Source organism: Marmota flaviventris, chromosome 7 (genome assembly GCF_047511675.1).
Source record: "Marmota flaviventris isolate mMarFla1 chromosome 7, mMarFla1.hap1, whole genome shotgun sequence".
Taxonomy (NCBI): Eukaryota; Metazoa; Chordata; class Mammalia; order Rodentia; family Sciuridae; genus Marmota; species Marmota flaviventris.
Genome location: NC_092504.1, coordinates 31,391,868 through 31,404,012, shown reverse-complemented (window position 1 = coordinate 31,404,012; position 12,145 = coordinate 31,391,868). Strand labels below are relative to the sequence as shown.

The window sequence follows — 12,145 nt, the reverse complement described above, 5'->3', positions numbered from 1 at the left end:
GATTAATAAGACAGGCTTTGTCTTCAGATGGGCTGTTACGTCTAATAGGATAAAGACCCACAGAAATAATAGAATAAAAGCAATATACTTCTACATTTTGATTAGCCAGAAATGATAACTAAAGTGAAATGATCAAATTTTATTTAAAAAATGACAATATGTATGTGTTTATGTATACATAGACAAAAATTTGAACAGGTTATTAGCAGTGGGGTATGCAGTTAAAGAGTAAGGAAAACAGGGGACCTTTCATTTTTAGTGAAAAATGATATATCTTAATATCTTTCTGTATTATTTGTTTTCTAATAAAAATGCATTATTTTTATAATTTAGAAAAGTCGAGAGAAGTGATTGAAACAGTTTGTCAGTGAATATTTCTTCTTTTGATACTGGGTATTGAACCCAGAGATGCTCTACCACTGAGCTACACCCCCAACCCCTTAGCCCCCCCCCCCTTTTTTTTATTTTGAGACAGTTTTTTTGCTAAGTTACCCAAACAGGTCTCAAACTTGCAATTCTCCTCTCTTAGCCTCTCTAGTTGCTGGGATTTCAAGCATGTGCCACTATGCCTGGCTCTGTCAGTAAATTCAGTTGCTTTTTATGCTCATACTCTTCGGTTCCCCCAAATTCTCAAAATCTCAAAGAAAAAAAAATAGGAACATAAAAATAAAATTCAGTTATTCCATTTTTGTATTAAGAATATATTTTAGGGGCTGGGGTTGTGGCTTAAGCTGTAGAGAGCTCGCCTAGCACGCGCAAGGCCCTGGATTCAATCCTCAGCACCATATAAAAATAAATAAACAAAATAAAGGTATTGTGTCCAACTATAACTAAAAAATAAATATTAAAAAAATATATATATTTTGAGGCCTGGGGATATAGCTCAGTTGGTAGAGTGCTTGCCTTGCATGCACAAGGCCCTGGGTTTGATTCCCAGCACCGCCTCCCCCCCCCCAAAAAAAAGAACATATTTTACCCCATAATAATTTGTTGATGTTCAAAATAAGATAGAAGGAGGCCATTATCTTGAAAGAAGAATCAATAACAGTAACCCCTTGCCCTTTATTTAAGACTTAGTCACATAATCTCTGAACAAGATAAGACACTAGAAAACCAAGCAGCAAAGTCTTTTAACTACTAAAAGATACCAGCTTTCATCAATCTCTGAGTTTTTCCAAAACATCTTTTAAGTAACATCAATAGCTCACCCAAAGACTACTTTACTTACTTCTGTGATTCACTCTACAATAAGTTAGAGGGTTCTGGTCTATTTTCAACATCTCTGCTGCTTTATAGTAACAGAATTGTTGTTAATGTTCAGCTATTGTAATACTATCTTTTTCTGTTGACATAGAATATTTTTATAGACTGTTTTCTAATGTTGAGTTTTCTCAACCAGACTTTATATTTGCAATTAAATGACTTATTTCATGTTACAAAGTAATGTCAGTTTTCCCTCAATTCATTGCTTCATTGTATCCAGATCATTTCCATTACTTACTATATTTTTTGATCTTCTGTTGGGCCTAATTTTCCATGTATGAGAGTATTTATATCAAATCAAGCTGTTTAAATAGAATTAAAATATTATTCTAAAAGCATTTATAATTACATTTATTTAAACTCTTGTTAATCATTCACTAAAGTATAACTTTTTCTACTTAATGGTTAGAAAAGTAAATATTGCTCTCTTGAAGGCTTTCTAATACCAATTTTGGCCTGCAAATTGTTTTTTTACATGACTTATAACTAAAAAAAAGATAATTAGATTGTAGAAACTGTTTTGGGCAATTCTCCATGCACAGTTTTTATCACTTATTCAAATTTGATTAAAATTGTCTATATGAGTACTAATTTTAACTTGTCTGGTCATATTTCTTGTATTTTGTTAGAGACATCTTGGGTCCTAATGGAGATGGTTGGGATTATAATATAGGAATTCTGCATTAGTTAATTAAATGAAATGTGTTAACTCATTTATTTAAACTCTAAATGATATTGTTGAGGGCACACTTATGTGATTTAATATCACTTTATGGGATGCTGAAGTTTCAAGCAAATAAAAATTAAAATCACATGAACAGGCTGGAGGTATAACTCTATGGTAGAGTGCGTTTCTAGCGTGGGAGGTCCTGGGTTCTGTCCCCAGCACCTCACACACGTACAATTAGGATGGAATGTCAAAAGCTATCTGTAATAATTGTCTCAATCCTTCCTTTTAAGAACCAAGATCATTTGGTGTTCTTTCATCTTCTCTCCTCTTTTTTCTCCTTTTGATATAGGAAGGGAAAGTAGTGGAAGATAGAAAGTAAATAAGGTTTTTTGTCTTCATTTTTCTGTCATTGGCTAGTTTTTTTTTTTTTTTTTTTAGCTATAAAACTTAGAAAAAGTTAATTTTGTTATGTTATTCTCTTTCTGTTTTTCTTTTGGTACCAAGGATTGAACCTAGGTGCTCTTTACCACTGAGTCACATCCCCAGCCCCATATAAATAAATAAACATTGTATATTATAATTTTATTTATTTTCTTTAGAAACAGGGTTTCACTGAGTTGCTTAGAGACTGGCTTTGAACCTGAGATCCTTCTGTCTCAGCCTCCTGCCTCAGCCTCCCGTGCCACTGGGATTATAGGTGGGTGCCTGTAATGTGTGCCTGTGATGTAATAATGCCTGGTATATTATTCTCTTTCAACCCAACTCTAACAAGGGAGTTTTTAAAAATCCTTCTTTTTTCTTTTTTAATACTGGGGATTGAACTCAGGGCACACTACCACTTGGCTATACCCCCAGTCCGTACATACATACATATATTTGGATATAGGTCTTGCTAAGTTGTAAAGGCTGAACTCAAATATGCAATCTTGACTCAGTGTTCAGAGTAGCTGGTATTATAGGCATGCAGTACCATGCCCTGGTAAAAATTCCTTGTTTTTGTTTTATTGAACCTAGGAGCACTTATCCACTTAACCACATCCCCAGCCCTTTTAAATTATTTTTTAAAAATTTGAGACAGAGTTTTACTAAGTTAGCTAGGGCCTTGCCATTAAGGCTGGTTTGAAATTGCAATCCTCCTGCCTCAACCTCTGAGTTGCTGGGATTATAGGCATGTGCTACCATGCCTGGCCCTGGGGTCTTCTTAAATATCAATTTAAGAAAGCAGTTGCAAAGCTGGAGTTGTGGCTCAGTGGTAGAGCATTTGTTTAGCAAGTGTGAGGCATTGCATTTGATTCTCAGCACCACATTAAAAAAAATAAAGATATTTTGACAATCTACAACTAAAAATATTTTTTAGAAAAGAAAGTTGCATTAACATGTTGACAAAGAAGGCTTGGCTAGTAATCATACAAATACAGAACCTTTAAGAGAACTATGTAAAGATGGTTGTTTTATTTTTCATTATCTTTAAATATAAAACGATATTTTTACTTTTTTTTTTTTTTTTTTTTGGTACCAGGGATTGAACCCAGGGATGTTTAACCACTGAACACATCTCCAGCCCATTTTTTTTTTTTACATTTTATTTAGAGACAGACTCTCTCTAAATTGCTGAAGTCTGGCTTTAAATTCGAGATCCTTCTGCCCACAGCCTCCTGAGTGGCTGGGATTTCAGGTGTGTGCCATTGGTCCCGGCTTTACTTTTTACTTTTTTTATGGAAATTGTCATAATACACGAAAATAGAAAGAACATAATGAAACCTCATAAATACACCATACAGCTTTAACAGTTATCCAAATTCTGCTCATTGTTCCAAGATTGTTTTCAACGTAAATATTCTCACAGGTTGGAGATATAGCTCAGTGGTAGAGTGCTTGCCTAGAATGTGCAAAGCCCTGAGTTTAATCCCTAACACACAATTTTTTTTTTTTTAGAAACAAATGCACATAATTGATTTGTGTGTGTTGAAAAGACTATATGTTTATGCCTCTGCATGTGTACACATATGGAATTCATTTCTGGCCCATTGCAGGTTTAAATCCTTTCTGGGACAAGGTAGATCTCCCCCCAAATTGAAAACAATCAATTTATATAACAAATACCTGATGCATGTCCAGCATTGTGTGTTTGAGGAATGCCAAGAAATGTTAAAAGAGAGTTCCTCAGGAAGGTGGGAAAACAGGGAGGAAATACAATCTTATTTTTCTGGTGATGGGGATTAAACCCAGGGCCTCAAGCATGCTAAGCATGCTTGAGCTGAGCTTCACCCCCTTCCAAAGAATACCAATCTAATCCGTGGTGCAGGAACAGCTTGGTGAGGCCTTGACCTAAGGTAGGGTTTCCCAATATTGTTTTTTGTCTTAAGAGCTTCCTTGAACATATTAAGCAATCTCTTGAATCCCTGAGGAATGTTGAAAATAATTTCATCATTTGCGTGTGGTATACAAAAAAGCATTGACATATATTGTTTATAGCCTATTTTATTGAAGACTGTATAGTTTATTTTCAAGTTTAAAGTATTAATTATGAATAGTTAAAGTGCTAGTAATACATAAACATATATTGGCATTTTCTTAGTTAAAAATAATGCTCATTATTTAAATTCTCCTACTTATGTAAGTAAAAGCATTTTATGACATTTTTAAATGACATACTGTGTTTGGTTTTGGTACTAAGTGTACACTAAAGTGCTGAGTAAAACTTACACAATTCAGTGTTTTTGTTTGTTTGTTTTTTGGTGGGGTAAGGGATTGAACCAAGGGCCTTGTGCATACAGAGCAAGCACTCTACCAACTGAGCTATATCCCCAGCCTTCAGTGGTGTTTTCTTTTCTTTCTTTTTTTAATCTATTTTTAAATTATAGGTGGACACAATATCTTTATTATATTTTATTTTTTATGTGGTGCCAAGGATCAAAACCAAGGATCAAACCCAGTGCCTCATACATACTAGACGAGCGCTCTACCTCTGAGCCACAACCCCAGCCCCACCCTCAGTGGTGTTTTCTAAGCCTATTACACCTACTGTTTTTTATATAGTAGATGACATTAGGTGGAGCAAAGTTGAGGAATTAGTATTTAAATGTTATGTATTATTTGGGGGTATTAAAAATATTGGTCCTCCATTTATTGTAGGATATAAATTTTTCCTTCAGAATATTTTTTTCTTTGAGGTACTAGAAACTGAACTCTATCACTGAGCTACATTCCCAGCTCTTTTTATTTTACTTTGAGATGATCTTACTAAATTGCCCAGGAAGGTCTTGAATCTGTGATCTTCCTGCCTTAGCCTCCCGAGTCTCTGGTATTATAGGTGTCCAAACTTTTTTTTTTTGGTACCAGGGATTGAACCCCTGGAGGACTTAACTACTGAGCCACATATCCAGCCCTTTTTTAAAATATTTTATTTAGAGACAGGGTCTTGCTAAATTGCTGAGATTGGCTTTGAACTCTTGATCCTCCTGTCTCAGCCTCTTTAGCTGCTGGGATTACAAGTATGCATCACCATACCCAGTCAAAAATAAAATTTAAGGGATGGGGATATAGTTCATTGTACAGTGCTTGCCTAGCATGTGTGAGGCCCTGGGTTCAATCCCCAGCACCAAACACTTAGGAAAAAAAAAAAAGACTAAAAGAAAATTTTAAATAAAAGCATTTTAGTAAATAAAATAGTACATGTGATATTTGAATATGTGAACAAACGAAAAACCAGAAAAAGGTTCAACATTAAGTGATACCCCCAAAAAACAAAAAACAAAACAACAACAACAAAAACCCAGAAACTTTGTAAAACATTGTATGGCATCGAAAATGAGTAAAAATTTATTATATAGCATTTTATTTAAATTCTTGAAATTTGTTTACAAGAATAGAACAAGATTTTTTTAAAGTTAGTATAATGTTTTGTTCATAAATAACTAACAGGCTGGCATAGTGGTGCACTCCTGTAATCCCAGCAATTTGTAAGACTGAGACAGGAGGATAGAAAGTTCAAAGCCAGCCTCAGCAACTTAGCGAAGCCATAAGCAACTCAGGGAGACTCCTAAATAAAATACAGAAAGAAAGAAAGAAAGAAAGGAAGGAAGGAAGGAAGGAAGGAAAGGGCTGTGGCTCAGTGGTTAGTTGCCCCTGGGTTCAATCTCCCATATAAATAAATAAATAAACAAACAAACAAACAAATAAATAAATAAATGTATGTTAATGTGAAAGATGATGAGGCAGGAGGATCGCGAGTTCAAACCCAGCTTCAGCAACTTAGCGAGGCCCTAAGCAACTCAGTGAGACTCTGTCTCTAATAAAATATAAAAAAGGCCTGGGGATGTGGTTTGGTGGTTAAGAGCCCCTGGGTTCAATCCCTGGTGCCCCCCCCCCCCCCAAAAAAAAAAAAAAGAAGAAGAAATGGTTTGAGGCAGCTCTCTCAAGTATTTCACAAATAATACCAAGCCAGTAGGGGTAGTAAACCCAGTAGGTGAAAAACCTGGAAGCAGGAATGTGAATGGGAGGAATGGGAGAGTGGGGATGGGGATGAGGTAGGTAGAGGCCAGGGCTGCTGCTAAACATCCTACAACGCAAGGGACAGTCCACTACAATGAAGAATTATCAGGTCCAAATGTCAACAGTGCTGAGGCTGAGAAACTCTTGCACTGTATCTATCTATGAAAGATGACATGTTAGCTAGATGTTCTGGTGTAGGCCTACAGTCCCAGATGCTGAGGCAGCTGAGGCAGGAGGATCACTTGAGCCCATGAGTTTGAGAGACCAGCCTAGACAACTTGGCAAGACACAATCTCAAAAAAGAAAAAAAGAAAAAGATTAAATTCATGAAATGTTCAAACTGTCATGGAGGCTGACAGTATTTAGTAGAGTAATGAACTGAATGACTTATTGTCTCATGAACAAATTCATTTATCCAAACTTCTGTGAATGATTACTCAGAAGCTCTCAAGTATTCCATTTTAAGAGGAAAATCTACAAATTTAAATTACTATATGAATTTATTGATTTAAAAATAGAATGGAAGCAGACATCATTACTGTCATTACTAATGTGAACCCTTGGGGCTTTGCTGAGAGCCAAGAGCCTGGTCCTAATGGGCCAAATCTGTTTATGGAATTGAAAAACCTGAACTTAAGAGAGAGAAATCCTTCCTCTACAAAGGAAAAACTGACATCAAACCACAAGAAGAACTGGATGTAAGAGACGGAGATAAAGCCCACTCTGAGGGTATCCTGGTTACTGAGTCTATTCATCCCTGTAGTCTGGTAACTGAGTCAGGAAATTACCCTTTTTTGCTAAAGCCAACTTGAATTAGATCTGTCACCTGCAACCAACAGTGTCTAATACATCACTTGATTAATGTAGGCATATTAATATATTCTTAATATACTTTAAGAATTAGCAATAATGTGATGAAACATGAAGATTGAACTTGACATTTTTTTTAATTACAAAGTTTAAGGTAGAAATCCTAAGTCATGCATTCAACCAACATCTATACCCTAATGTATATTAAATATCCTGTGTTAGGTGCTGGGAACATAAAGACAAAATAAAACCAAAACCCCAAAATAACCAAAAAAACAAAACAAAACAACAACACCATGTTTCCCCTTTCAAGGAACTCTCACTTGAGTTGGGAGGACAGAAAGGTTCCATGTGGACAGAAAGGTTCCATGTGGTGTGAATGCTACACAGAAGCAAGGACATCTTGTGGAAGTACACAGGAGGGGTGCTTAACTCTGATGGGTAGGGTATAACCTAGAGGTGGTAACTGTCTAATAAAATGAGTCTTTTTTTATGGTATGGGGGATTGAACCCAGGGTTATGTGCATGTGAGGCAAGCACTCTACCAACTGAGCTATACCCCCAGCCCTAAAGTGAGTCTTAAAGGCCACTAGGTGGGTGAAGCAGGCACTAAGAAGGGCAGTTTAGCCAGAGAGAGCATGCTCCAAGAGGCTGGGTGCAAAGGAACAGTAAGGTAAATTTGGTATCTTGGCAGCAGGGAATTAGGATGAAATGTGAGGTGCAAGGGGTGGCATTGGCAGTGGGATGAGACAGTGGCCAGAAAGGAGACTGAAGGGGAGGCTGGGGGTTGTGTCTTGACGGCCTTGGTGAAAAATTGAGACTTTACCCTGGAATCTTTGGGGAGCCACTAATGAATTTCATGCAGGTGGTCAACATTGTGTGTATTAGAAACAGCACTCTCTAAGGGGGGATAATAATAGTTATCTGGCAAGGTGGCCACAGAGATTATAGGTATTTAAAGTGGTGATTACTGTGCTCAAAGATAGTCAAATCAAAACATGCACCCTCATTCTGTTCTGGACAGTGTTAAAACCTCAAGAGCAGAGCATCCATTAGTAGGTGGGATTATTGAAAATTTTTACCAGAGGTTTAGACTTGCTCCAAGATAATCACCAGATCTGTAATAATGTGACATCTAAATTCCAAGTCAGTCTTGGACCTGACAGACCATTCAGGTTCCCTCCAAATCAGGACATTTTAAACGAAGATGGAGTCTTCAATATCATTCTACAACTAAAGGGTCTCCAATAGTCACTCTGAAGTTTTTTCATTAGCTGAGAATGGGGGAATAAAGTAGTCTATAACTAACTACCTATGAATTGAGTTTTACTTGAGGCTTATTTAACTCAATGTTTTTGGACTAAAAACAAATGCTAAAGAATGCTTCTTCTGGGTCAAAAGAGGAAAAGTTAAGGAAAAATTACTTCATTGCAACATAAAATATCAAATGAATCTTTTCTATGTTAAAGCAAGGACAGAGAGGGGACAAGTGGGGACAAGTGGCACCCAGGCTGCCAAACCATTGCAAGATTTCTTTCTGGAACGATAGGTCACTGGGTTATGTGGAGAATTTCACTTTGTGACCGATTTCAAGGGACCACTTACAACATTTACTTAGTCTAGTTATTTAGAAATTTTAAGGAGATAAAAGAAATTATTTGGGAAGCAATTATTTAAAAATGAATCCTTCAGTTTAAAAATAATGAAATTTATGTCCCCATCAGAAAATACTAATTTTGCATTGAAGGCAGAGCTTATCTAAAATTAGATGAAAATGGAAAGCATATGGAAAATACAGTATTTTATTAGTTAAGTGTGAAAGTAATATCCATTTGTAAGTTAATGCTTTTTTCCTCTTTATTTTTACCAGATTGTCAGTTTTTAAGGCTTTAATCACTAGAACATGTTTTTTTCATGAAAATCATAATTATTAACACTTTTCCAGGTAACTGAAACTTATCAACAATTTAAAATATTTTTTCTTATACGAAGTTTAAATAAACCTATGCCTGGTATGTGTTTATATAGGAAACTTTAAAAAGAATACAGTTTCCTTGGGTTGGGATTGTTAGAGGGGAAGAAAGGGGCTAACACTTTTATTTTATATCTTTTGGTACAATCTAATATTTTTAAGTTTACATGAGCATGGATTGTCTTAATAATTAAAAGAGCTAGGGTTGAAGTTGTAGCTCAGTGGTAGAGCACTTGCCTAGCATGTGTAAGGCACTGGGTTCGATTCTCAATACTGGACATAAATAAAATAAAGGTTCATTGACAACTAAAAATGATTTAAAAAATAATTAAAAGAGTTCGATAAAAATGTTTTAAAACATGTGTATCTTAGTTATTAAATAGCTATATAAATTTTCTCCTATTTAATTTCTTACATTTTGAAGTCATAGTATACCCACACATTAATAATATGTTCTATATCAATTCTATTAAAATATATGCAAATGACCTTGAAATGATCATACAATCCATTTCCTACAAGGGCTGATGTAATCAAAACCATAGCATTATTGTCCATATATATATATATATATATATATATATATATATATATATCCAGAAGATCCAATAAAAGAAAGTTTAGCCTGAAGTAGTTTTATGTTCCTGAATAATTTTTTAAAAAATTTCTACATGTTTAACATTTGCTCCTTCAAAGTACATCCCCTAGCACAGTATAAAATCCAATTAATAATTTATTTTCCCATTTTTAAAATGTAAAAGGGATTGAATAATTTATTTTTTCAAGTAAACTCTTTGACTCAAAAGTTAAATCTAATTCTATATGTTAGTCTCCAAGTGAGGCTAAAACTCCTGAAAATTTCTGAAAGATTACTTTAAAAAAGACTTTTAATAAGGATGATGTTTTAATTATGTCATCAATTATGAACCTCATCTTCACAAGAGCTGCATTTTTTTTCCTGTAACCTTGGGCAAATTATTTAATCTACCTAAGCTTAAGTTTCCTCACCTTTAAAATGGGAACAATTATAGGACCTAGTTCATAAGGTTGTTATGAGGATCAAATATGTCAATGCATGTAAAGTACTTAATGTAGTCTGTAGGACATAACAATCAATAACTATTAGCTCTTATTTTGTTATATTTTACTATTGTTTTAATAAGTTTAACATTTCCCAAGATAAGCTCTAGCTTTTGAAATACACCACTTTAACATACTTGGTAGAACACATTTTTCCCAGTTTTTATATTAGCAGTTTAATTTTAACTTCCAGTACAATTAATCTCATCTTTTCTGTCATACAACACAAAACTAAGTGTGAACGACATTTATTTCAGTTTCTGTATTTAGTACTATTCATTAGCTAACATTTATGTATCTCACTATAGCTAAGTACCACTAAGAATAGCAATGCTAACAACAAATGCCTGTTTGAAAGGGTCATCCTTTAACATAATTCTGAAACGAATGACATGTCAGAAAATGGTTCCAACAATTAAATGTGCAAAATACTGGTTTCCCACAGAAAGAAAGTAAACTCACATTCTCACATTCTAATGCATAATTGTAAATTTTAAAACAGTCTCAGTTTCCTCTTGGAAGAGACTAATTAGATTAATGCATTAATAATAGCTTAGGCAAATAAAACACACCCCATTTTAAAATAAAATTTGAAGATAGAACTTGTGAATGAGACTAAAAGTACTTGAGCTGATTTCAATCAAGAGGATCATTTAAATAGAGATAAATTTCCTAGTGTTTCTTTTTAACTTCTACTGCCTATATATTCTGAAGATATAACAAGAAGTCAGCTGTACAGTACCTTGATCAGGTTGTGTCCCACTGTGTAGACAGCTGCTAAATTTCCCTTCTCTCCAGGAGCATGCAGACCTGTGTTATATCCATGCCAAGCAACTAGATATGGGTTGTGAATTGTAATCCAGTATTTGACACGGTCCCCAAACGTCTGGAAACAGTATGTGGCATAGTCATTGAAGATGTCAACCATAGATTCATTCTTCCATCCCCCATATTTTTCTTGCAACGCCAAAGGCAAATCCCAATGGTACAAAGTCACTACAGGTTTAATGTTTCTAAGTACTAGAGCGTCCAGAAGAGTATTATAATATTGCAGACCTTTTGCGTTGGCAACTGCTGCTATTCCATCGGGGAAAAGCCTCGGCCAGGAAATTGAAAACTGATAAAAAGAAACTCCTATAAAATCCAGAGCCGATAAGTCTTTTTCCAGAAAAATGTAACTGTCACTGGAACCATTCGTGCTGTTGACATTTTTAAGGTGTGTATGGATGAAATGATCCCATACAGAGGGTCCTTTTCCATCCTTCTTCCAACTCCCTTCCACTTGAAATGCTCCAGTCCCAACACCCCAAAAAAAGTTTTTAGGGAAAGTGTCATAGAGAAACAGCTGACTTGCATTTACAGGACTAAAATTAGGATTTTTAGACCATATAGCTCTTCCGTCTCCAGAGAGGCCAGTAACAGCTTGTAGCAGAATAAATGCTGACAGGATGACAGATCTTTGCAGCGCACCGTTGGACATTGTTTTCCTATAGCGTATGTGTCTTTCATCGGCTCTGAAGAAAATCCATTCATTCCCTGGAGACCCTGCTGCACAGCCTGGCTTCATTTGCCACTAACTGTTGGACTGTCTTATCAACGCGTTAGCAAAAGCCTGTGATTGTAAAGCTCTGTCAATGATTAGCTTGAACTGTGAGACTCAGGATGGGTCCCGGAGAGCCACGTAACTTGAGGGAGGTGGCCCTATTGCAGTCACCCACATGTTTCGTCCTCTCATGTTATGGGAAAAATTAGACGAAAATGCATGGGTGACAACGGTTTGGATGTGTAACTCAAACATATGTGAACAGTGAATAAAGAATGGCATTTTCTTTGTAGCCTTTCACATTGACGCAAAT

The 12,145-nt window shown here is 35.5% G+C and overlaps 1 protein-coding gene across 1 annotated transcript in view; it reads right to left on the bottom strand.

Annotated features, from left to right (window-relative positions):
• Positions 1-11,936, bottom strand: part of Klb (klotho beta) — a 31,961-nt gene extending 20,025 nt beyond the window's left edge. Inside the window, exon 1 of the mRNA XM_027938001.3 lies at positions 11,032-11,936. Coding sequence (XP_027793802.2) covers positions 11,032-11,856 — 825 coding nt within the window. The 5' untranslated portion in view covers positions 11,857-11,936. The remainder of the gene's footprint in view (positions 1-11,031) is intronic.
• Positions 11,937-12,145: the final 209 nt, after the last annotated feature.